The 25322-nt window shown below is 45.2% G+C and overlaps 2 protein-coding genes across 2 annotated transcripts in view; one reads left to right on the forward strand and one right to left on the reverse strand.

The window, feature by feature from the left end:
- The window catches only part of LOC146355329 (uncharacterized), a 62210-nt gene extending 53297 nt beyond the window's left edge, over positions 1–8913 (forward strand). The window contains exons 12-15 of the mRNA XM_084829871.1: positions 1478–1627; positions 5074–5228; positions 7306–7421; positions 8091–8913. Of these exons, the coding sequence (XP_084685997.1) occupies positions 1478–1627; positions 5074–5228; positions 7306–7421; positions 8091–8217 (548 nt within the window). The 3' untranslated portion in view covers positions 8218–8913. The remainder of the gene's footprint in view (positions 1–1477; positions 1628–5073; positions 5229–7305; positions 7422–8090) is intronic.
- Positions 8914–10031: 1118 nt separating this feature from the next.
- LOC146355330 (C-type lectin domain family 2 member B-like) lies at positions 10032–23609 on the reverse strand. The gene is made up of 7 exons (XM_084830465.1): positions 23551–23609; positions 20947–21461; positions 20558–20656; positions 17999–18183; positions 17348–17454; positions 12980–13158; positions 10032–11540 (listed from the first exon to the last, which is right to left on the reverse strand). The coding sequence occupies exons 2-6, from the start codon at positions 21098–21100 to the stop codon at positions 13047–13049; spliced, it is 657 nt and encodes a 218-aa protein (XP_084686591.1). The 5' UTR covers positions 21101–21461; positions 23551–23609; the 3' UTR covers positions 10032–11540; positions 12980–13046.
- Positions 23610–25322: the final 1713 nt, after the last annotated feature.

A 25322-nucleotide genomic window follows, 5' to 3' on the forward strand; every position in this document is an offset into this window, starting at 1 on the left:
CCATGTCCCCCCCCGCACACTGCACACCGCAACTCCCTTTGGTATCAACCCACTATGCCTTCCCCCCACCCCCACATCTTCCATCTTCAACCTACCTCCTCATTGCCACTGCCGCCACTACTGTTGTTGTTGCTGCTCTCTAAAGAGTCACGTCAGCCATTAAAAGCAGTGGTGCAGCTCTGCAGAGAGATGGCCAGGCCCAAATGCCTGGCTCTGAGGTATCGTTCCTTAGCATAAGGCATTGTGGGAGGAGGTGTCTCCAAAAATCAGCCCTGTCACAGGTGGTCTCCAGGGACACCCTCTCCCACAATGCCTGACTCTAAGGAAGGATCCCTCAAAGCCAGGCATTTGGGCTGGTTGAGCTGTGCCGGCTACTTTTTACAGTTGCTTCGGCTTTTCAGAGAGACCATCTGCTCACCCGTCCTCTGGATCACCCTGAGAGGATCCTTAGGGCGAGCCAGGAGGCACATGTCTGTTCCAGAGAGCACCACTGGTTGCTCACCCCCTATGGTAGTGGGGGAATGGGCCCGTCTGGCCTCTCCGGAGCACCCTTTGTTGTGCTGCTGGGCCAGGCAGCAACTCCAAAACAACCCCGGTAGTACCCACCCAGCGGTACCCGTGAGTGTGTGTAGGGGAGGTTGCAGTGGTGGAGGGAGTGTGTAATTCATCACTTTTCCCACTCCACCTGAGGTGGGGATTCACCTGGAAGCCCCTTTCATACCTTGTTGCTCAATGCAGCAATGTTGGAAACAGAGGGCAGGACTGGTGCACATGGGGAAGCTGGGTTGGAGGCAGCTCCTGTGTCTTTGTCCCCTCTATACAGGTTCAGATATCCTGTTCAAGGCAGTGCCCCGACAGGGCTGCAGAAACGGGGGAGCAGGGGTGAGGTTTTTGGTCTCTGCAAGTTCTGGAAAGTGCATTTTGGGGGATGATGTCTCTCCCTGGAGATTTGATGTGGGGCAGGGATTTGACTCTCTGCTGGAGTGTTAGGTTGTTCCTCCATCTTTGTTCTGCCTGCATATTTGTAAATAAATATTACAAAATGCTGCAAGCCTCCAGGGGCCTCCTTCAAAAGGAAGCCAAACCTGGGTTAGCCCTCCACCCCAGGAACTTCTCTGCACTTGGAGGAGCAGTGTGAGTGTAATATTTAGCCTTTGAAAGAAAATGGGTTTTTCAAAAACTCTATTCAGGTAAATTCTCATTAGTAGGTGGCGTAGCCAAAGAAGGCCAGGACTCCTTAATAACTTTGTAGGAGGGAATTCTGGCTCGTGCAGCTTCTTTCATCACTGCATGACAAACTGTACCTGCCAAATGCCCTCATCATCAGAACTACAGGAGTCTTGTCCTCTTTTGCAGCTTGTCCCCCCATCTTACTGACATTCATCTTGTTTTCCCAGTCTCTGGCATCCATATTTCAAGCCTTAACCGTATGCCTATTTATTTAAATGTCTGGATTTTCATTTTGGGTTTTTGGAAGCTCTGCAACTGGAGGCTGAGAAAGGAAAACCTGGGACTGAACTTGGCAGATCTATTGGCACATGCTCAGCAAACTGCAGTGTCTCTTTGGAAAAGTTCCAGTCTCGTCTAAGAAGCAAAATATGCAACCAACACCAAAGCAGCTCCTCAGGTAAACCCGATGTATTGTAGTTTTCTTCTGTTGTCCCTTTATCAACAGTTGACAATGAAACACAGCAGTTGTGTGAAAGTGCTTGTCTCTGCTCCATTACTGGACATTGTTGTTGTTGTTCAGTCGTTCAGTCGTGCCCGACTCTTCGTGACCCCATGGACCATAGCACGCCAGGCCTTCCTGTCCTGCACTCTCTCCTGGAGCGTGCTCAAGTTCATATTCATTGCATCGGTGATGCTATCTAGCCATCTCATCCTCTGCCGTCCCCTTCTCCTTTTGCCTTCAGTCTTTCCCAGCATCAGAGTCTTTTCCAGAGAGTTTCCTCTTCGCATTAGGTGGCCAAAATATTTACTGGACATTAATCTGTGCTATTTTGTGGCATCTGACCTTCTGTGAACAAACATGCTTCACTCACTATGGGTATTTGTGCCGTTCTCAAAAACTAGTAGTTTTGCAGTAAAGAAATTCAGTTTGTACTGCTCACACAATGCCAACTCACTCTCAGATACCAATTTCCAGAGGACTGCTTAAATTAAGGTGCCACAAGACTCTTTGTTTTCTCAGATATCAGTAGCGTGACATGTATGTTCCATGCGGAACCTTGCCCCCTAGAGGGCTCCAGTTTGCCTCTCTGTATGCTAGCTCAGACCCACCAAACATGTATGCAAGCAAACCAGCCAGCTAGCAATGTATTTGCCTCCTGAACTTCCATTACCTAATGCAAGGCTAGGGGGCCGGTGGACCTCCAGTTGTTATTGGACTACAACTCCCATCAGCCCTAATCACTGGCTGGAGCTGATGGGAGGCACAGGTTCCCCACGCCTGACTTAAGGGCCAGACTAGACATGATGTGGGTGATCCATGATCTGATTTCTCCATATCTTTTTTTTAGACTTAAAAGCTGTTGGAGAGCCAGGGGTAGGGGGCATGAATTGCAATTTGGCTGCAGTGTTGTGGGAGGTGGTTAACCCTTTCCACTTCACCATTTAGCATTGCCCATATGGGAGTAGGCTTGAGATCCAGTGGATGCTAAGGTTGGTCTGTTATGGCTTTTCCAGCGTATCTTCTTTGGCTTCATGGCAGTGTGCATCCAATATGTATTAGCTGCACCAAAATCATTTGGGAAGCAGCACCAAAATAAATCACATTTCTTAGGTTTTGCTGGATTCTCCCGTTGGGGTGATTATTTGTATATATTGTATTCGGTAAATACAGGTGCTTCAGTGGTGCAAAATGTCCTTGGGAAGTGGCAATTTGCATCATGTATGCAAGCTGCTTCCCCTTTGAAATTGCTACCCAAGCTGTTCTCTCTCTCTCTCTCTCTCTCTCTCTCTCTCTCTCTCTCTCTCCCTCTCGTTCTCTCCCCCCACCCCATCCCAAATTGGGATTCCAGACCCTTGCTTACAAAGCTAAATCTAGGCCACCGCCACTCTGGATTCCAGAACCCCAATGGGAACGAAATCCACTTTTCCCACTGCAAGTCACTCCTTCCTGAGAACACTTTGTAGTGGAGCAACTGTCAGTCAGGCTAATGTTACGTGTAGATGTATTGCAATATGTAGTTTGGCCCAAAGATGTCTTACAATTGGTTTAATATGCCTTTCTCATTTTCTGTGACTAATTCGGACAGCCAGTAATATCATCTCATCTCCCCGCAAACCCGGCCTCCATGGGTGCTTCTAGACAAGGCTTTTATTGCACCAACGCCTTGCCTCATGCTTTCTTCCTTCTCCCCCGCTTTCTCCTTTCTCCTGAAAGTCCAGATGCACCTGCATTTCAGGATCAAGCCTCACTGAGCACAATGGGAGTTACTTCTGAGTAGACACACATATGCTTGTGCTGGAAAAGTGTGTGGGTGGGGGAAGAACACAAAGAGGGAAACCAGCCCCCATTTTAACCCAGAGGACCTCATTGACCACAAAAGGAGTTACTTCTGATAATGGGTTTGTTGTGGGAAAGAGAGTGAAAGCAGCTCCCATTTTACTGCACAGGATCTCTATATGGAAGCTGTGAATGAGCTACGTCCTAAGGCGTCCAAAAGCTGTGAATGAGCTACGTCCAAAGCCTCGCTATCCCGCTTAATCTCATTTAAGGAATTGGGCTTAAAAGTGTGCCATCTCAATTGAGTGGGAATCTCAGTAAGTTCTGATGTAGACACTCAGAGGCAAGCCTCAGTCAACACAATGGGAGTTACTTCTGAGGAGATACTAATGGGTTTGTTGTGGGAAAGAGAGTAGTAAAGACAAAGGCAGAATCCCCATTGTAACCTGCAGGATAGCTATAACGAAGCTGCGAAGTACTTTTTTCCTAAGGCAATTCATCTGGGCCTTGGTCGCTTAAACACATTTAAGGAATTGGGCTTTAATGTGTGCCATTTCAATTGAGGGGGAATCTCAGGCTCATCCACTGCAATGGGAGTTACTTCTGAGGAGACATTTTAACACACAGGATCTCTGTATGGAAGCTGTGAATGAGTTACGTCCTAAGGCAATGGACTGAAGCCTCCAGATCAGGCTTAATCGCATTTAAGGAATGGGGCTTTGATATGTGCCATGTCAATTGAGGGGCTTCTCTGTTATTTCTGTCATCATTGAGAGTGCAAGCACAATGGGAGAACAACGCCCCCCCAATTTGGGTCGGGGGCTGTGTTCTAGTGCTTATTTTCAATGATGTTTTAAAAGTTGGTCCCTCAGCATCCTGCTCCAAAACAGAGATGAAACTTCGGGAAAACAGGGAGGGAAAGGGCTGGGTCACTGAGGTCAGAATGACACACCCACAAAGGCTGGGCTATACAGCCCATGGGCAGGGCTAAGACAGCGAACCCAGTGCGATTGTAGAAATAGGTCAGTAATGGAGCCGCGGTAAGCTGGAAAAGTTGGACTAATAAGCAGTCTCAGAAGTGGTTTTTCAGCGATAAAATGAGGGACTGGTGCTGAATGGCCACAATGTCATGGAAACACAGTGACCTCACCGCACAGCCAGGTTGGAGCAAATCGCTGGTGGAAACACAGCCATGGACAGAATTTTACAAGGGGTCCAGATATCTTCCACTCTCACTGTCCTATGTTTCCTCACAGCCTCTTCTGTCTTTTTTCTCACTGATGAATCTATTAAGGAAAAAAAGAGGAAATAGCTGCACAATGCCTTCAGATTGACAATGGGGCTAGGAGTCCTCTGTCTGGAAATACTGCAAGTAATCAGTTACCAGTTTATGGAAGTAGAGTAGCAGAACTAGGTTGAGTGAAATGATCCCAAACTGCAAACATTTAGCTTGCTGAAACGCTGCAGCACGCTAGAAACCACAGTATGCTGGACGACTGTGGGTAGCCTAAAGTCACTGGATTCCTACTTTTGCTGACTTCTAAAGAATATTCCACATTAGAAATGGAGGCCTGGCCAGAAATATTAATTATGGGGGTGTGTGCGTCCCTCTCTCCCCTTCCCAGTGAATTCCACTTGCAGACTCTGCCCCACACGCTGGCACCTCCACAGGGACAAGTGCTACTGGACATCAACAGATATTACATCCTGGAACAAGAGCCGAGATGATTGCACAGCAAGGGATTCTCAGCTGCTCGTGATCCAAGACAAGGAGGAGATGGTAAAAGAAACAACTGTGCATTCATACAATGCATTTTCTACAGTGCACATGCTTATTCTGAAGAAAGTCTTGAGTCTGAGGTTGATTCCAAGTAAAACTACATAGCAGCACAACCTTACATCAGTGGCATGATGGTTAGTGAACCATCATGTGAGCAATCATGTGAGCGTAGCATCCAGTTCAGTGCTCCATCCTTTCCCAAGCTATGGTCCATTCATCAGTGTTTCAATAATTCCATGAAACCCCAGTAGAACAGGGCTTGAGAACTTAATTAGAGCCAAGGCAAAGCTTCATCTGGTTCCTGCCTGGTCCCATAACTAATAACAACGAACAGACAGCATGGAAAATGCAACTAAACTAGACCAAGTGCTTTGTCCCTAAGAGTGGCCATATCGAAATTACTAAATTGTATAGTTAGGGAATGTTTCCAAGTACCCACAACAAGATATTCCTCCTGATATAACAAGTGCATAGACCAGCCTCGTGTTCAAGCACTCATCTGCTAGCCAGAAGCGACATGGAATCGTGTGCAGATGGGGGAGTGGGCCGGTGGAGGAAGGACAGACTGCTCTGTCCCTCCCTCTCTGCCCAGTTTATAAAGGAAATGGCTGCCAGAGGAGGGAAACCCCCTCCTCTGCCCCAGCATAGAAATGCAGTGGGTGGGACTGTTGCAGGAGGGGCAGAGCCTCTACACATGTCCCTCTACACACTTCACAGCAGGGATGCATATAAAACCTTGGCATCACTGATTTCCCCATTGTGGCGATGCTGATAAGCTTCCAAAGAACTTGGTCTGAAAACCACTGCTGTAGACAAACAACTTGCCATATGATAAAAGGTGTTCCTGAACTATCACCTGAAACGGTGGGGCGTATGTGTGGGGGTGTTGCATGATAAAAAATGCAGCTCACATTCTTTAAAAACATCCGCACTGTATATGGAAAACTCCACATTAGGAAGGAGGGTTCCTGTGTGGCCCTTTCCCTAACACGCTAGCTTTCAAAATGTTCAGGAAGGTTTAATGGAAGAACTTTCACCTGGAGCCTGAAGCGGAATAGTTCAGTTTTCAGAGGCCAAAAGCAAAATAGGTGGGGCTAAAGACAAATGGAGCAGGGCCCCAAATACCAGCATATTCTAGTTGAAAGCTCTACTGCCAATAACTAAGCCTTAGGAGAGGCATTTCAGCCTTTTAGGAAGGGGAGGAAAAGCTGCACAAATGCTGAGCATCCAAATTGGTGGTTGGGAGGAAGGGGCTGAGGCCAGGTGTGTCTTTCTGGGGAACCCGGGCTAGCGGGCTGGGACCTCCCATGGGCTGGATTTGGCCCCTGCGTCTAAGATTCTGCACCCTTGCTCTAAGCAGTCATCTGAGCTGGTATTTATTTAATTTAAAGTATTTCTTAACTGCCCTTCATCAAGGGATTTGAGCAAAGAGGAATTCCATCCAGTAAGATTAGCTTATGGACTTGGGCACGCTCCAGGAGAGAGCACAGGACAGGAAGGCCTGGCGCGCTATGGTCCATGGGGTCACAAAGAGTCGGACACGACTGAACGACTGAACAACAAGAAGATTAGCTTTGTGTTGCCCCTGGTTTGGGATCCATAGCTGGGGCTCCAAAGGGTAAGACACAGTTCTAGAAAGGCTTCTGGCTCATCCAGGACTGGAGCTGCAGCCTTGGTGCTGGTTGGGGTGGTGTTTAACTACATCCCGACCCCAGAGCCAGAACTCTGCTGTCTGGAGCGTATACCTGGGGCTGATGCAGAAATAATAGAATACACATTCAGATACAAGAAACCCAACTAGTAGGGGCTGTGATTGGTCTGGATACACAGTTCTGCTTGGATGGAGACACGTGGAGGGGAAAGGAGTTGGGCAGGAGGGAACAGTAGATGGAACAGTAGATGGAACAGTAAACAAACAAAAAAGCATTAAATGGAAGGACACAGGATCATACTGAATTCATGAACAGACAGGCAGTAGCTCTGGTGCACAGAACCCCTCAGCTTTCCTGCAGTAGGCAGAAAAAATGCATGTAACAAAAGAGCAGTAGTGCCCCCAAATGCTTCCTCTTTGATACAGGAGTTCATTACAAGCATTATAGCGCCCGGACAAAGATACTGGATTGGACTCCACCTATCCTCATTAATGGAGAAGAAATGGGTGTGGATTACAGGCTTGCAGATTGATCCCAATGTGTGAGTTTCTCTTTTATAGTACCTTTCATCTTTTGGTTGATGGAGGAAAGTATGGAGCTTTTAGAGCTGAATATAACTGGGTTTCGTCACAGTCCAATATGAAGGCAGTGGTCAAACCCTGGCTGAAAAAAAATCAAAATTGGATTCTGATTCTGGATAATTATTGCCCAGTATCTCATACTTTACCTGAGTAAGATACTGGAAGAGCTGGTGGCTTCTCAATCCAGGTGGTCTTGGAGGACACTGATTACCTGGCTCTGCTCCAATCCAGATTCAGGCCTGGTTTTGTGACAGGCCTTTAGCCAGGAGTGTTCTTAAAAGGCCCAAGACACTCATGGGAGTTCCCGCCTTTGCTGTCTTCCCCCCACCCCGAGGCCTGGCAAGCTACCCGCAGTGGGTGTTCTCAGGCTCCTTGTGGAGAAGCCGCTGCTGTCTCCTTCCCCTGGACGTCAAGGCAGAGAAAGGGGGAGGAGTTGACAGTCACGGTATCAAGGTGAGCAGGGATTTGTTCACCCTCTCTGCTTTGATACGACTTGTGCATTTTTGAACTATTCAAATTCCCACAAAGACCTTATCGCGAGGTTTGGCACCATCCCCGCTTCCTATGAAAACAGAAGAGTTGCTGCAGCCCTCAGCTCCGCTAAGCAGGCTTTCCCTTTTCTTTCACAGCTTGCAAGAACCAAAGGATGCTACAGGAAACTATTGTGGTATAGTGAAGAATACAAATACAATAAAGTCTGAAAACTGCCAAACAGAACTTTGTTGGGTTTGCCAGAAATTTGCTGTGATATTTTAGTTGATAAATAAGAATTATGTAGTTTTCTTATTTGCTACAAACACAAAATAAAAACGGTGAAGAAACAACTGTCCTTATGTAAGGAACTTCTTTGTCTTCATCAAAATACCTCTTTATGAAACTCAGGAAAACAGACTACGAGGGAAATCCTATGAGCCTCTGATATCAGAGGCTCAGACCTACCCAAAGTCCTGAGTGGTTCTTGACGGCAGGGCAGATGTCAGGAGGAAGGGAGGGTTTCCTGGTTTTTTCTTCATACATGGAAGGAGAAAAAAAATTCCCTCCTATTGCAAGTAATGGGAAGGAATACATTTAGATCAGCTCCTGAGTTGGTCTAAATATTCCACGTGGGGTGTGGTTGGGGATGGAGAGGGTTGTGGAGCCAGCGGATTCAGGTCTGCCCCCTCCCCCAACACACCTCTTTCCCTCACTCTACAGTCAGAGTTCCAACCTAGTAGAGAAAACCTCCACAGTGGCTGGGAGGTTCAGGCAGTCCTGTAGTAGTAAATTTGGAAGTGCAGGCACATAGCCACATCCCCAAGAGTCCAAAAATACAGGCAGCTGTGTTGATCCATATGAACAAACCAGTTCCACTCCGCTCCATCAGGAGCAGGTCTTTTGTAAAGCAAATGGGACTTACTTGCCCATTCAAGACCAAGCCACCCCAAAATATTTGCATTACAACAGGGAACAAGATATTTCTGGGAAAATCCATTCCTCCTCCTCAGCTACTGTGAGGGTTGCAGCTAAGCCCAGAGGAAACAGGGACATCAGAGAGGTGGCGGAAGACATCAGCATCCCTGCTAATAAAAAGTGCTGGTGCTGCATCCCTGAGCCCTGGGTGCACTACACCACTGGGTTCAGGGAGTGGGAAGTGGGGCTCAAACCCCGATTCGTTGGGCCCCTCAGCTGCTACCCTAATATGCAAACAGCATACTATTTGTGTCATGCATCTAAAGGGTTCCTGATCCTGTTGGAGGATTTATGCCGGCATGTTATGTCAGGTAATTTTGGTCACTAAAGTGTATGGAGCAGGTACTTCAAAACAAGACCCAAAAGGAATTGATGTGGGAAGGGTGTCAGGGCCTATCTACATGTTTAAGTTTCTACCACTGGGCACAGTACCAGGATCTTCAGTGAGTAACAGAATATTGAGCAAGCTCAGCTGCGTGAAGAATATGTCATTTAGGGCACAATCCTATGCATGTTTAGACAGAAAACATATGCTGCCTGGGGAATGCTGGGAGTTGTAAGACTGTTTTCTGCCTAAATATATATTACAATCCTATGCATCCGTGAGCATGGTCAGGTCCTGGCAGCCCTGATGGGCAAAAGCGACATCAAGTTAGCCTTCCAGCTGCTGCTGTGTACATGACCTTTTGTAACATCCTACTGGTGAGTACTATTGTCTCCAAACTTAATCTCTGACATCCTGCACCCCTGCCAGAATACACACACACTATTGCAAATACAGAAATGTATATATACACACCTAGGGCACAACTAGCTGAAATAAACATTTACCATTTCTGGATGTTTATAGGCTTCCGTTTCATATGTTGAAAGCAGCTTATAAATAGGAAGAAATAAGCTAATGGTCACCAAAAAGCACTCCAGCTCACCACTTATAGCTGCCATCAGCCAAAATAACCCAAAGCCTGTCAGACTACATAAGTCTTCCAGGTCCTCCTAGAAATGTGTGACACATCTCAGGTTGAGAGCAGGAGGTCATTCCATGACCTCAGGAGTCACTAAAAAAGCAGAATGGATCTCAAACAGCAGTAAGAATATTCAGAGAAAGAAAACTGCATGGATTGTTCTTTTTGTATTGAAATGTATTGGGAATTATCTTTTTCAAAGGAAAAAATGTTACCTGTAAATACAGACTCAACAATGAGAAATAGTCAACACCCATCAGAATAACTTTCATACATTTAAACTGAATATGATAATCTAAAATCCTAATAGGTTTCATCTGAAAACTCTTGTAATATTTTTTGAGTCCCTTCAAAATAGCCCCATGTACAGCATGTTATAACAGTTCAATCTGAAAGTAACTTAGGCATGTGTCATCATAGCGACTGATATTCCTCGGAATGAGCACAGTTGATACACTAACCTAAGCTAGAAAAGCAGCAAGATCAGGAACGGACAGACCCCATGCAATAAACACAACTGATAAAGTGCAATCCTAAATTAGCCACCTCAGCTACCTGCTTATCAAAAAGCAGGGCCAGGAGTTCTGAACCTTATCATAGAGAAGAATCGCACCCCATCCATTTCAGGCAGATTAGTCTCCCCACCCACCCAAGCCCCAAGAGATACCCACTAGGACCAACTCGGATTCAGTTTCCAAATACGTCTTTGTTCACCTGAACACTGCCTCCTTGCAGGGTCAAGAAGAGACAGCAGTACATATATAGATAAAGATACTGAGCTAAACAGTACGCTGCAATTATGTATGCCATCTACAGTACAGCACAAAGAAAAGGAAAAATTGGGTCTTATGACAATTCTTTACATGGTTGACACACATGAAAATACGAATGTATTCATTTGCTTTTTAAATCATTTATATTGGTATCATTGTAAGCTGTTTTGATGATGATTTGGCAGAAGAATTGCATACAAAGGTTGTGTTCCTCCTTTTGTTTGTTAATTCGAAAATATTTGTTGAAGCCAGTTAAAAACTTAATGTAAGCAAAATTTGTAGCTTCACCAATATTTCATTAGGAAAAGAAACAAAACCAGACCACAATTCCTCTTTTTTCCTCCCCTAAGAAGTAAGAACATAAGAAGAGGCCTGCTGGATCAGACCAAGGGTCCATCTAGTCCAGCATTCTGTTCATACAGTGGCTAACCAGCTGTCGACCAGGAACCCACAAGCAGGGGAAGTAAACTTGCTGTCTAATGCTTCACTAATTTCATGACAAAAGGTTTTTTCTCATCCTAAAATTGGTCAAACTGAAGTTCTTCTTCACTGAAAAACTACATAAACTTCACTAGAAGATCTGATGAAGATCAATATAGAAATATTTTAAATAAAGAGGGGATTTCCTCAGCCCCCCAAAGTGAGTTTCTGGTGAAGTTGGGCATTCAATGAAAAAGTTATGTGGCTGGCACTTCACGGCTGCAAAACCATCCAACAGTTCAGTGAGACTCATGGGACCTCATTCTACTGGCAGCGTATAGTCTCTGGAAATCTGCTCTTGTTCTTTCAAGGTCCACAAGCCTGGAATCATGGAGGTCCACTGCTTCCCTCCTTGCATCTCCCAACTGCTGCACTTGCACCACTGGAAGGCTGTGCAAATGGCTCATCACATCTGAGGAGAAAGAAAGGGACACGTGTGCATGTTCAGGTCTTAAACTGATTTAGTAGCATGTCTTTTAGGAGTCATTTACATCATCCTAACTTCCAAGGGTGCTGAGCTTCAGACATGCTTTCAAGAGTTATCATTCCCAAAGGGACTATTGGATATAATTAGGCCCAGAGAGCATGCTTTGTATATTGTGTGTATAACTTTTCTGCATGGCATCAGGTAAAAAGTAGATTATCCAGTTTTGTTTGACTCTTTTTTTGTTCCAGATGTTAGGACCTACTATGATTCTGCTCTTCTAAATGCTGGTGTGGAAATCCCTGACTTGTCCCAAAATGTGGGCAGCTAGACATTATTGGCTATTTCTTCTTCCAGGAGGCAAAATTCTCAGCTATTGTAATATTTTCCCAATGTCCTAGCTGCCCATGGCAGAAGTGATATTGTCATGCAAAGCACATGCGAGTTTAAAGACATAGCTAGCAACTATGTCATTTTCTTATTTATTTTACAGTTAAGTGCAGGGGTCTCAGTCTAGATTTGGACCACAGACTGTGGGGGGAGGGTATGGAGGGCTTTAATCTCCCCCTCTCCCATGGTCCTGATCCAGATTGGGTCCCTGTACTTGCAATATGTTGATAAATAGTGACCCATCTGCATTAATGAACCAGTATTTGGCAGTGCAAATTGCAAATTGTCAGGGTCCCAATCCAGATTGGGTCCACAGCAGGCGAAAATGATCAAAGCCTCCTGCTTCCCATGCTATATTGCAGGTATGAGAAGTAATCCTGATCCAGATTGGGACCCCTGTGCTTATCCTAGAGTAAACAAGAAGAAATATGTGGCTGCTAGCTACATCTTAAAGTAACATATTCTTTCACTCTGTAAGCTGCAAGATCCCATTATGCAAAGTGGCTCCCCCTTTGGGGTTTGGATAGCTAGTTAACTACTGGGGGACAAATTATACCCATCTGTCAAGGTGGAAGCAGAAAGCAAGTTTTTCTGCATCTAGAGAGTGTATGGAAGGACTGCTGAATAAAAGCAGTTTTGGATGGGGAAATGCCTTAGAGTTCTGATGCAATACGATGCATAGTGATACAGTATTGTGAACCACCCTGGGAGCTGCTGGGTTTGGGATGATATGCAAGTATACTAAATCAATATGCTCTGCCTATTTGCTTGTTTCCAAATCCCTGTAATTATATTTGTAAGTAGATTATTACAAAGGCTCTTCTCTTCTGAAGGAAAGAATAAAGGCTACATTACTGTACTTCCCACTCCTTGGTAAAATGGAAAATGCAAAACAGCATTAAAGCATAAATTCAGGACTTGAATCCTTGAAAAATCAAGTATGGAGAGTTTCCTCAGCCAACATTCACAGATTCATCACACAAATTGCATAGTTAGGGCTGTCGTAGCACAATGGTATTATGGTCTCTCATGAGTACCTGAAATCAGTGTGCTCTGTATCACTTAGAAGAAAGCTGCACAATGCAGCATATGTGATGCCTGTTGTCATCTGTTTACTGGCTTGCTGCAGATCCAGGGCAGTTCTGTTACACAGCTGGAGCTGGCAATTCCTTTATGGTTCACGTAAGCACATTTTCCTCCTCCACGAACTGAGAACCTGAAGAGCAACAAAACAGATGTCCAAACAATTTGCAGAAACAGTAACCCTGGGAAACAGCATAGAAAAGACATAGCAGAACTGAATCCCAAAACATCTAGTGGCATGACAACCTGGAAGCTAATTTTCACTTGAAGAAACTGCAGAGAGCTTCTTCAGTTGTATTAATAATATTCCTATTTCTAGGCTGCTTTTCCACCAAAAGGCCATCAAAGCAGCTTAGAAAAATCAGAATAAGACAACATTTTACCATCATATGGAGGACCCAGGACGGCCCAGCTTTCTCCTGGCCCTTTGTAGGGTTACAATGGTGGTTAATAAAAATGTATACCACCCTTCAATCATATTCCAAGGGTGGTTTACATGAAAAATAAACAAAACCCCAATAAAATATATAAAAAAGCTGATTTCAAAGCAGCATAAAACAGTCACCAGAACAGAAAATTAAGGGCTAAAAAGCTAATAAACACTCATTCACTTCCAGTCTTAATATTATAGAGTTGGAGATTTCCTTTCCAAGCCAGATCCTCAAGACAACCTTTGGATACTCTCCTTGTATAGAAAATAATTCAATATATAGTGTTCTGGACTTGCTGTGAGTAAAGGTGGAACTGTGTATATAAAGATATTTCTTTAATATCAATCCTTTGACAATTCACACAGCCACATGTACCCACGGTGAAACTGTAATGCAGTTATGACAACAGAATTTGTGGTTATAGGGCTGTGTACATAAACCCAACCTTCTCTCCATATTGACTCCAAAATGTTCACCTTCCATCCTTTTCATTCAGTAGAGGAAAGCCAAAAATCACATATTGCATGGACCTGGGAATTGGCCTAGGCCTGGAAAACTGCCAGAATAGGATGGGCTCGAATGCCAACATTACCCTTCCAAAATGACAGAAATCTAAGGATGTACGAAAGTCACTTACCTTTTAACGAAATTGATTCGCGGCGGGGGGGAGGCGCTCCGTCACTCCCCCCAAAATTCTGGCCGGGCGGGGGGAGGCGCTCTGTCCCTCCCCCCCGAATCCTGGCCAGCCGGGTCCGCAAATGGCGGCTGCCGTAGCCGCCGCTGTTTGCGTCCCTGCAGTCAGCTCTGATAGGCTACGTAAATGTTTACGTAGCCTATCACGGCTGATTTAAAAGAAGAAAAAAAAACTCGCCCATGGGCGCCCCCATTTGCGTTCCTTATTTTGACACGTCTTAGTCTACGTAAACATTTACGTAGACTACGGCGAAAATAAGGGGAACGCAAATAGCGTAGCGTCTACGCTATTTGCGTTCCCCTTATTTTCGCCGTAGTCTACGTAAGTGTTTACGTAGACTAAGACGTGCCAAAATAAGGAACACAAATGGCGGCGCCCATGGGCGCCGCCATTTGCGTATGCGCGTGTTTTTTTTTGTTTTTTACTCAGCCGTGATAGGCTACGTAATCATTTACGTAGCCTATCACGGTGTTTTTTTAAAATTTAGCTGTCATAGGCTACGTAAATCTTTACGTAGCCTATCACATGGGGGGGTGTTTTTTTTGGAAACTTGGAAATGGCGGTGGCGGCAGCCGGTCGGAAGACCAGCCACCACAACCGCCGCCACTGAACCGCCGCTGGAGCCGCTGCCACCAGGAAGATTTGCCGAAGGTAAGTCTCGTCCCGGGAGGGGGGCGGGGGGGTGGCAGACCGTTTCGCTACCAATTTCGGGGGGCCGAATGCGTTGGCATTCAGCCTCCCCAAGATTCGTGGCGAAATTCTCTGACATCCCTACAGAAATCCAGATCTTGGGCCTATTGGAAGTTCATTGAAATTGGGGAGTAAATGAGAAAAAAGTCCTAAAGCTAGCCAAGGTTTAAGGCCTGGTCAACAGGGTCATTAATGGCATTGTCAATGGATACAGCATGATAACAGATATTCTTTCCTGGATATCCTTTTGCTCTCTTTATATCATAAGAACGTAACAGCCATGCTGGATCACACCAAGGGTCCATCTAGTCCACACAGTAGCCAACCAACTGTTGATAGGAAACCCACAAGCGGGGCATGAGCGCAACAGCACCCTCCTACCCATGTTCCTCAGGAACTGGTATACGTAGGCTCACTTCCTTTGGTACTGGAGGTAGCACATAGCCATCAGGACTAGTAGCCGTTGATAGCCTTTTCCTCCAGGAAATTGTCCACCCCCCTTTTAAAGCTATCCAAATTGGTGGCCAGCACAACAGCCTGTGGTAGCGAATTCTATGGTTTATGCACTTGTGTGAAGTACTTCCTTGTATTTGTCCCAAATCTTCCACCAATCAGCTTCATAGCATGTCCCCAGGTTCTGCTATTTCTGAATTTCTAATGCTTTTTAGACTAGATTTAGATATAAATGGAAATGAGAGAAAGGTGTGGTGTTGATAAGGAGCTCTAAGCTTTCTTGATGCAAGTATTTTGCAAGAGCGAGAAAAATGTCTCCCTCTCCCCATTCTCCACACCATGCATAATTCTGTAGACCTCCATCATGTCTCCCCTTACCCTCCTTTTTTCCAGGCTAAGCAATCCCAGCTGTTGTAACCTTCTCTCAGGGGAGATGCTCCAGCCTCTTGATCATTTTAGTTGCCCTTTTATGCACTTTTTCCTAGCCCTACAATATCTTCTTTTAGGTGTGGTGACCAGAACTGGACACAGCATTCCAAGTGTGGTCACACCACAGATTTGTATAGGAGCAGTACGATATTGGCAGTATTATTCTCAATTCCTTTTCTAATTATACCTAACATGGAGTTTGCCTTTACAGCACACTGTGCTGACATCTTCACTGAGCGGCCCAACACAACCCAAAGCTCTCTTTTCTGGTTGCTCAGATCCCATTAGGCTGTATTTGAAGTTGGGATTTTTTGCCCCAACGTGCAACACTTTACACTTGCTTACACTGAACTGCATTTGCCATTTAAATGCTCATTCTCCCAGTTTGGAGAGATCCTTTTGGAGCTCCTTTTTGTTTTAACCACCCTAAATAATTTGGTGTCATCTGCAAACTTGGCCACTTCACTGCTCATTCCTAATTCCAGAGCATTTATGAACAGGTTGAAAAGCATTGGTCCGAATACAGATCCCTGTGGGACCCCACTACTTACTTCCCTCCATTGGAAGAATTTACCATTTATTCCTACTCTCTGCTTTCTGTTCTTTAACCAGTTACTGATCCATAAGAGGACCTGTCCTCTTATTCCATGACTGCTAAGTTTGCTCAGGTGATGGACTTTGTCAAAAGCCTTTTGGAAGTCCAAGTAAACAATGTCTACCAGATCACCCGTTTACATGTTTACTGACACTCTCAAAGACTTCTAAAAGGTTAGTGAGACAGGACCTACCTTTGTGGAAGCCACTTTGATTCTTTTTCAGCAGAGCTTGTCCTTTTATATGCTTACTAACTTTATCTTTTATACTGCCTTCAACCAATTTACCCAGAACAGACGTTAAGCTAACTGGCCTGTAATTTCCCAGATCCCCCTGGATCCCTTTTTGAAAATTGGTGTTGCATTGGACATCTTCCAGTCCTCTGGTATAGAGGCTGATCTTGGGGACATGTTACGCAGTTTTGTTAGAAGATCAGCGATGTCATATTTGAGTCCTAGGATGGATACCATCTGGGCCTAGTGATTTGCTTTCAGTTTATCAATAAGGTTGAGAACTTCATCTTTCGTCACCACTATTTGCCTCAGTTCCTCAGGCTCCCTTCCTGAAAACATCAGTTCAGGCACAGGTATCTGTCCTATATCTTCTGCAGTGAAGACAGATGAAAAGAATTCATTCAGCTTCTCTGCAATCTCTTTGTCCTCCTTCAGTACTCCTTTAACTCCATTGTCATGCAATGGTCCAACTGGTTTTCTGCTTCTGATATATTTAAAGAATTCTTTATTTTTGGCTGTGATGTTGTTAGCGATATGCTCTTCAAAATGCTTTTTTGCATCTCTTGTCTACTTGCATCAAGAAAGCTTAGAGCTCCTTATCAACACCACACCCTTCTCTCATTTCCATTTATATCTAAATCTAGTCTAAAAAGCATTAGAAATTCAGAAATAGCAGAAATCCTCAGAAATATGCTGATTAGCCCTGACAGTTTCATGGTTGGTGTTTCTGAATACGTAGCAACACTTCTGGTGTCTGGGCTGCATTTGTTTCTTGAAATACATAGAAAAGTGACTCACCAGTTACTGAAAATGGTACCATTGATCCATCTCCAGGGATCTGTTTCTACATCTCTTTGGAGACCAATCCAGTAGTCAGAAGAAGTTTTATAGCGTCTCAAGAAGTCCTTGATACAGAAAAGAAGTGTGCACACATTACCAACTCCAGTCTGAGTAAGCCCATTTGATTCTGAGTTATTGTACAAGAAACTAGAGGCCAATCAAAATAATCTGAAGAGACACTCTGAACCTTAACAAGACAGAAGAATGCCAAATGGTATGGCTGCACAAAGCCTTTGGCTAAAAATTATGAACCAACTGACATTTTATGATGAACAGTCAAATATCTGAAGTCTGGAAATGAATGAAAAATTGGACTTTTAAAAAATGGGCAGAGGGTAAAAATGCACTAGCTTTCACAGAGCCTGATGAAAGATTTTAAATCGAGGAAGAAATGGATCAGATGTTGGGCTTTTTCACATTAGTTGGGAAGCCATATTTCTCTCTATGTGATCTCTATCTCAGTTATGGGATTGTGTGGAAAAACCTCAGCAGGAATTAACACTGCCCAAAGGCTCAGTTCAAACATAACATCCAGATCTCCAAATCAATCCCAGCTGACTGGGAATATGCTGTGGGCTTGCCGTAGGTTACAGTCCATATTATACTCACCATCTCTTCTTGGGAGTCAACCACAGCCAAAGAGGCATTGAAAGAAGAACAGTTGATTCTGCTAGATGTCCAGTTTCTTTCTGATTCTACAAAATAGTAGCATATTCTTCGGTACGCAATCCAGCCATCAGGACAGCCGTCCACTGGAGCGGGAGTAGAAGCTGGCAACGGTGCTGGTTTTGTCACTAGTGCCAAGAAGGGTTTTGGAAGGTGAGACAGATTATTCTCTATATCTTATTACTCTTCCAATCATGTGGATAGCTTTGCCAAAATTAGAGTGCTGGGGCAACAACGCTCTACCTTTCTAGCTACCAGGAGTGTCGTGTCTCAGCATCTGAGACTAATATGCATTTAAGGCAGGTAGCTCAGTGGTAGATCACATGCTTTGCATGCAGGAGGTTCTGGGTTCAATCCCCAGCACCTCCAGGTAGGGCTGGGAAAGACCCCTGTCTGAAACCCCAGAGAGCTGCCACTAGTCAGTGTAAACAACGCTGAGCTTGGTAGACCAAAGCTTTAAAGGCAGCTTCCTATGTGCCTGTGCATGAACTCTTAGGGAACAGGTTGGATAGATCATGGTGGAAGGGGGACTGGACAGCCTGGTGCCCAACCTGGGAAGTTGCTGGCAGGTGAAGCAGGTTCTGCCATGGCTGCTACCCCTCCCAACCAGGGCAGCTCCCAGGCCAATCAGGGTTCCTCTATTCACTCTTCTTAAGAAACCAGCCAATGAAATGCACAGCCACCCTAAAGATTATTATGCATTTATTTAAAATATTTCCAGGCTACCTTTCAGGGCAGGAGTTATTATAACTCTTCAATGAGATGATGATTTTATTATTATTATTTATTAAATTTCTTAGATGCCTTTCTCCAAAAAGGCTCAAGGTGACTTGCAAAAAAATTAAAACAAAATTTGAACAGCTTTAATAGATTAGCTTTACTAGAATTGTATCCAGCCATGACAACAAAGCAATGAAAAGAACACTAACAGCAAGCTCAGGAAATCTTGAAATTCTAGATAAGAGTAAGACGGTGCGTGGATGGTGTCATGATATAGTTTAGTCACTGGGTGGTGCTGGATGCAGCTGTATCTGGGTGGAGACGAGAGTTTCCTGTGGCTGTTCTGTTCTTGTTTAAGAGAGATAAGGAAGTTCTTGTTTGGCCTTCTGAGTGGTGTGTCCTCTAAAAATCCTTCCATGGCAGTTGGTTTAAAAACACAGAGACAGCATAGACAGCCAAGTTGGTCCATTCAAAAAAATGGAAAATCCATAGAACTTGAAAGCTTGCTGGCTATTTTGTGATATTTTAGTCATAGGAACATAAGAAGCTGCCTTGTACTGTGTCAGAACATCTAGCCCAGTATTGTCAACACTGATTAGCAGTGCCTCCCCAGGGTTTCAGGCAAGATTCTTTCCCCACCATACCTGGAGATTCCGTCATTGAACCTAGAACCTTCTGCATGCTCTACCACTGAGCTACGATCCCTTCATTATTAGTCAGTGCTAATAAAGCTATTGACTTATTGTGGGCTATGATTTAAAGAGTAACCAATACTGTTCAGGAAACTTCCAGTCTTTGAATGTTTGCATGTGGCACTGGCAGAATGAGACTGCTGTAGGAACGAGAGTACATTTTCCCCCATTTGTTATGGACATGACACCTTGCGCAGTGAGGTGGAGAAGGTCAAGCTTGCACACTTCAACTGGCAGCCTTAACTTTCAGGAAGTGCAGGTGTGGGTTCTGAAGAGCGCTATTTTAAATCTCTTTCTGAAACTCTTGCTAACAGTTTCTGGGGGATGTGGTAGAAGCGGGAGGCCAAGCAGAAAGGCAAAATGGGAATTTTGACTGTTATCTTGCTTGTAATTTCATGGTAGTCACAGTTTTGACCAAGACGTCTATCTTGAGCATGCTTATTTGAAATAAGTCCCAGTGAAATCTGTGTGCTTCAGCTCTTAAGAGACATGCTTAGGATTGGGCTGATAAAGGGGTTTCTCACTAGGCTCTTGCTAATGCTCACATCTGTACAAATCTGTTGTTTTGTTGGTGGAATTTTTTTTTGTTCAAGTTTATTACATTCACTTCCGCAACACACTAAACCACTTGAGCTTTGGCCGAGCGCAATAGTGGCCCATCATAGTAGAACATGAAGGCTGCCCTGACCGGGCTGTGGATATCCATCCCTGAGTGGTGCCCATTTCTCCTAGGCCATCTCAATGAATATTAATTATTACATTTATTCCCTGCCTTTTTTCCTCTTGCAAGGCTTACACGGTCCTCCTCCTATTTTATCCTCACCACAGCCCTGTGAGGTAGCTTAGGCTGAGAGCCAGTGACTGGTCCAAGGTCACCCAGTGAGCTTCATGGCTGAGTGGGAACTAGAACCCAGATCTCCTGCGTCCCAGTCCAACGCTCTAACCACACCACCACGCTGGCTCTCACCACCAATAAAGCTAGCAAGTAATATCTGAAGGGAAGAGGAAGACATGTTTGCAAGTGCTGGAAGGCCTGCAGTTAAAGTGACGGACGACACAGCACAGTGGATCAATGCAGCTCTTCACTCACCTGCTAATACAATGATGGTTATGATCAGAATGACATTCATTAGCAAGCTCCCAATTGCTGTATAAAAAGCTGCTCTGGGTGTGACAGAACACTGCAACCCTACAGGAGAAAACAAAGGGTTAATACTTGCCGGGTTTTCCAGCCTAGTTCCCAACAGGCTCTTACAGAAACTCACAGAATGCATAGAGCATATCCAAAATGAATCCATATCCGAGGTGAGTCTATCTAGTTTTTGTAAGATATTTAAAATAAAACAGCAGCACAAGGGAAACACATGTGCTATACAGTCTAGAGCTGCCAACTTCCTATTAGCTACTCCAGATTTGGATTAGTAGGCCTGACAGCAAGTGGAGACACAGTCCTACCAACATTAATTGTAACTCACTTACCATATGGAGAAAAAGTCAAAGGGTTTCCTAGTTTCAGATGTTTCTTGATGTTTCCGTTAAGTTCTTTGATGCTTCCATTAATTCTCCCATTCTCTATTGCACATAAATTCATAGGAAGATATTGCTCTGTCTTTTCATTTCCATGCACAGCCATCTTTTCTCTCTCACCCAGAAGGATGCACAGACCTTAACAGTAAATGCTTCTCAGGCTCCAATTACACTGAATTTCTCAGTTCCTGAACTCCACAGAAAACAGTTCAAAACAGTTCGCCGGATTGCACACTCAAGCACAGTTTGGCTATGTGATGTGATCAGAAAAAACACTTTAAATACCACTTAATTGTGTGTTTTGCTCTGATAACTTGTCCAGCTAAACTGTGCTTCACATGGATTCCACTTTCCTGTTTTAAAATTGTCTTTGCAACTGATGCTATGGTGTAAGCAGAGCCTCTACAACGGGTTGAAGTCCCAGTCTCTAGTTGTGTTGCAATACTTTCACCAGGAGGTCAGTTTCCCTGTGGAGATAAATTACAGAGTAGAAATACTTCCTGTTTCACAAAAGGCTTTCATAGGTGACAATTTTCCTTCCATAACCGGTGTAGTTTTCCCCACTACATCCTAAGAGTGAGTTTATTCATGTTGGTGTTTCTAGGAAAGATCTGATCTAAAAAAAACCCCGCAAAACAAAAACAGCAATATATTTGTTGCCAAAGACTGTGTAACTCTGCCTCTACAACTACATGACAAGACAACACATTTGGCATTGAGATAGAGTAACGGGGGGAAGTCAACTGATTAGGGTCTGCATATTAAGGAAAGATTCCTCCTGTGCAAGCACCGAGTCATTGCTGACTCCTAGAGGGACTCCGCTTGCGCTGGCGTTTTCATGGCAGACTGTAACAGGGTGGTTTGCCATTGCCTTCCCCAGTCGTGACTGCCTTTCCCCCAGCAAGCTGGGTACTCATTTTACCCACCTCGGAAGGATGGACGGCTGAGTCGACCTGAGCTGGCTACCTGAGACCCGGCTTCCACTGGGATCGAACTCAGGTCGTGGGGAGAGTTTTAGTTGCAATTCTGCCACCTACCACTCTGTGCCACATGAGGCTCAAAGGAAAAGTTCCTCCTGTGCAAGCACCGGGTCATTACTTACCCCTAGAGGGATGCCGCTTATGCTGGCGTTTTTGTGGCAGACTATAGTGGGGTGGTTTGCCATTGCCCTCCCCAGTTGTGACTACCTTTCCCCCAGCAAGCTGGGTACTCATTTTACCCACCTCGGAAGGATGGAAGGCTGAGTCGACCTGAGCTGGCTACCTGGGACCCAGCTTCCACTGGGATCGAACTCGGGTCGTGGGGAGAGTTTCGGTTGCAATACTGCTGCCTACCACTCTGCGCCACACAAGGCTCATTAAAGATGCTGGGGCAGGATAAGTAAGTTGGCAGCTCTAGCTGGGATAATTATTTTAGATTGTAAGCTCCTTGGGGCAGGGACTTCTCTTCTTGTTGTGTTTCTACCACACTTGAGACATGGCATGCTTGATGGCATGGCACACTCTTGGCTCTCTTCTTCCCAAAGATTGAACTGATGGCGCAGTTCTTAAGGGGCCACCTACTGCAACAGTATTAGGCAGAAGCAAGGTGGACTGTTGGCTGGAATCCTGCAACCTAGCAATAGCCAGTGCTTTTCTATGATATGTAGCAGAACAGCAATAAATACTTCATGCAGCATCCTTGAAGCTATAAACATGGGGTGGGGGTGGGCTTCACATGACACACAGACAATGAAATAAAGAGGGGGTGGGGTTGCAGGATGTATCTCTGCCCCTGCCACTGATACACTTGGCGGCCACGCTCCCAGCAGTATGCATACTTGTAGTGCACTGGAAGGTGCTCTATCCACATACCAGTGTATGCACATAGAGTTCCTCCGTGTGAGGGGCGGGAGGACCAAGAACTAATCAGGGAGCCCACCACCCAAAAAAGGGACGCATGGACATCAGTGGCAGGATTAGTCTGTATGGCCCCATGAACCCTCCGCCAAGCATTCTTTCAGTGAACCCCCTACATCTGAGCCCCCTACTAAGATTAACAAGGATACATTTCCCACAGTTTTATAGAGTACAACATGATCCCAAGGCACACAACACAAACACTCCCTAGAAGACCACAGATCCCTCCAGAAAATGTTTATTTATGTTTTAATTACATTTCTATACAGCCCAATAGTCACAGCTCTCTGGGAGGTTCTCAAACAAAACAATACGGAGAGAGTTCCCTCAGACACAACTACAAGACCTCAGAGCCGCCACTGAAACAGACTAGCCGCTGGTAGGTGCGGGGCTATCAAGAGGGAGCACGGCACAGAAAGCACAATTAGCTCGCCCGGGTTACAAGCTTCGCAGAAGCGGCTGGCTGGTCATTGTCAGAATCAAAATACCGGGTTAGGCGGATTTATTTTTTCTGATCCAGCAAGGCATTTCCTCCATACTTTAAAGAATGCTGACGTCCAGACACTTCCCCCTCCCGGCTACTTGTGTTTTTCGCAGTATTGAAAAGAGCACAGGTCATATTGCAGAGTTGTTATTTAAAAAAAAAAAAAAAAATTACCTTCAGCAGAAAGCCTGTTAGAAACTACTTTCAGGGGCGTTCAGTGGTGCTGAGAGAAAGCCGATGCCCGGTGCAAGCAGGCTTATATGCAAAGACGAAGGGAGGCGCTGGGTGGGTTGGGGCGGAAGGAAGGAGGCAAGCGCGATTGGCTCATTTGAGGCTAACAGAAAGGGGCCAACGAAGGCGAGCCGAGCTGTTGGGACTCGTCGCCTGCCCTCATTGGCTTAGAGCGGGGCAAGCATTTTTTTAACAGGGCTGGCGCCGCTGTGCCAGGCTCACAATCTCTTGTCAGCTTTTCGGCGGGCAGTCTCAGGGTAACCGAGACTTCCCGAATACGTGTAGGTTCGCTTGGCTTTGTGATCCCTTTTTACAAATGCCTCATATGCATAAATATAAAGTCAAAATGCGACTGCGCACGTGCATCGCGTGTACGTTTGGCCAGAGACTAGCGTTTGTCCAGTCCGGTTTCTCGTGTCCTTCCTCCCCGTATAGTTAGTTCTGCCATTGCTTTCAACAGAAATGTCCCCCTGCCAAAGAGTTTCCTTCTTCGAAACGGGTCGGGGAGCCATGTGCCCCTGCTCCGCGCATCTCCCCCACCGCGCCTCTGGTGCCCGGCGCGATGCTGTGGCCAGTACTCAGGGTGCCACCGCAGCATGCCAGGGGCCAAAGATGCGGCGGGGGGCCACGTTCCCTCTCTTCATCCTGACCCCGCCGCCAGACCAGCAAGCCAGGTAAGTCCGGGGGGCTTCCGGGTGAGCCTGTCGCCCTTGCTCCTTCATGGGCATTTGGGGAAGGGGCAGGGGCGTCGTTAGGAGAAGGCCCACCTGGGCACGGCCCGGATGTTTGTTGAGCTGTGCCCCGGATCTTTTGAGCTGTCCTAATAGCCATTGTTTTTTTTACATTTTCCCATTGACTTGCATTGGAAAACAAAAACGTCCATATCTTTTTTAGTTTGAATGCTAAATACATGATATTTGGAGGCTTGGTAGCCCCCAAGGAACTGATTGAATCTGCTGAATTTCAGGCAGTTAGATCCAGTGGTTTTTGTGCTGGTTACAGGTAAAATTTGCTATTTTCAAGAAAATCTCTCAAAGCAAAGAGCTATATTTTTTTTTGTTCTTTCACGTAAATGCATGAAATTTGGAGACCTAGCAGGCCCTATGGAGCTAACTGAACCTACCAAATTTCAGACATTTAGGTCCAGTGACTTTTGTGCTAGTCAAAGGTAAACTTTGCTATTTTCAAGAAAATGTGTCAAAGCAAAGAGCTATATATATATTTTTGTCATGCATGGAATTTGGGGACCTGGCAGCCCCTATAGAGATGACTGGGCTTTCTCCCCCTCCACTTTAATTTCTCCTAAATAGCTGTAGGACTCAAATAATCCCAAAGGGAGGGTTAGGACTATGTGGCGTCATGATTGAGAAACTGCTGGGGCTTTTAAATTGGTTCTACAGTTTTAAAAAAGCTAGAAAAAAACCCTCAGACAGCTCACCTCATAAAGTTCATTTAAGTATGTGCAAGTCTTGCAAACCCTGCACAGCCTCCTACATTCCTCTGAAGTACCACCTCTCTGAAAGGAGCCTCTTGGCTTAGGGAATTCTCTCTACCCCCCCACCCCCACACACATTTCCAATCACCATTCTTCTTTTCTTCTCCCCTCCCCTCCCCTGTTCTTTCTTTCTCTTCTTTATTCCACACAGAGCGTATCTTGGGGAATTCTTAAAGAAACTTCTCTTCGGCGGGCAAGAGTTCTGAACTGTATTTGACTT

The sequence above is a fragment of the Heloderma suspectum genome, chromosome 2, assembly GCF_057233095.1.
Source record: "Heloderma suspectum isolate Gila_16-S chromosome 2, 16-S_ref, whole genome shotgun sequence".
Classification (NCBI taxonomy): Eukaryota; Metazoa; Chordata; class Lepidosauria; order Squamata; family Helodermatidae; genus Heloderma; species Heloderma suspectum.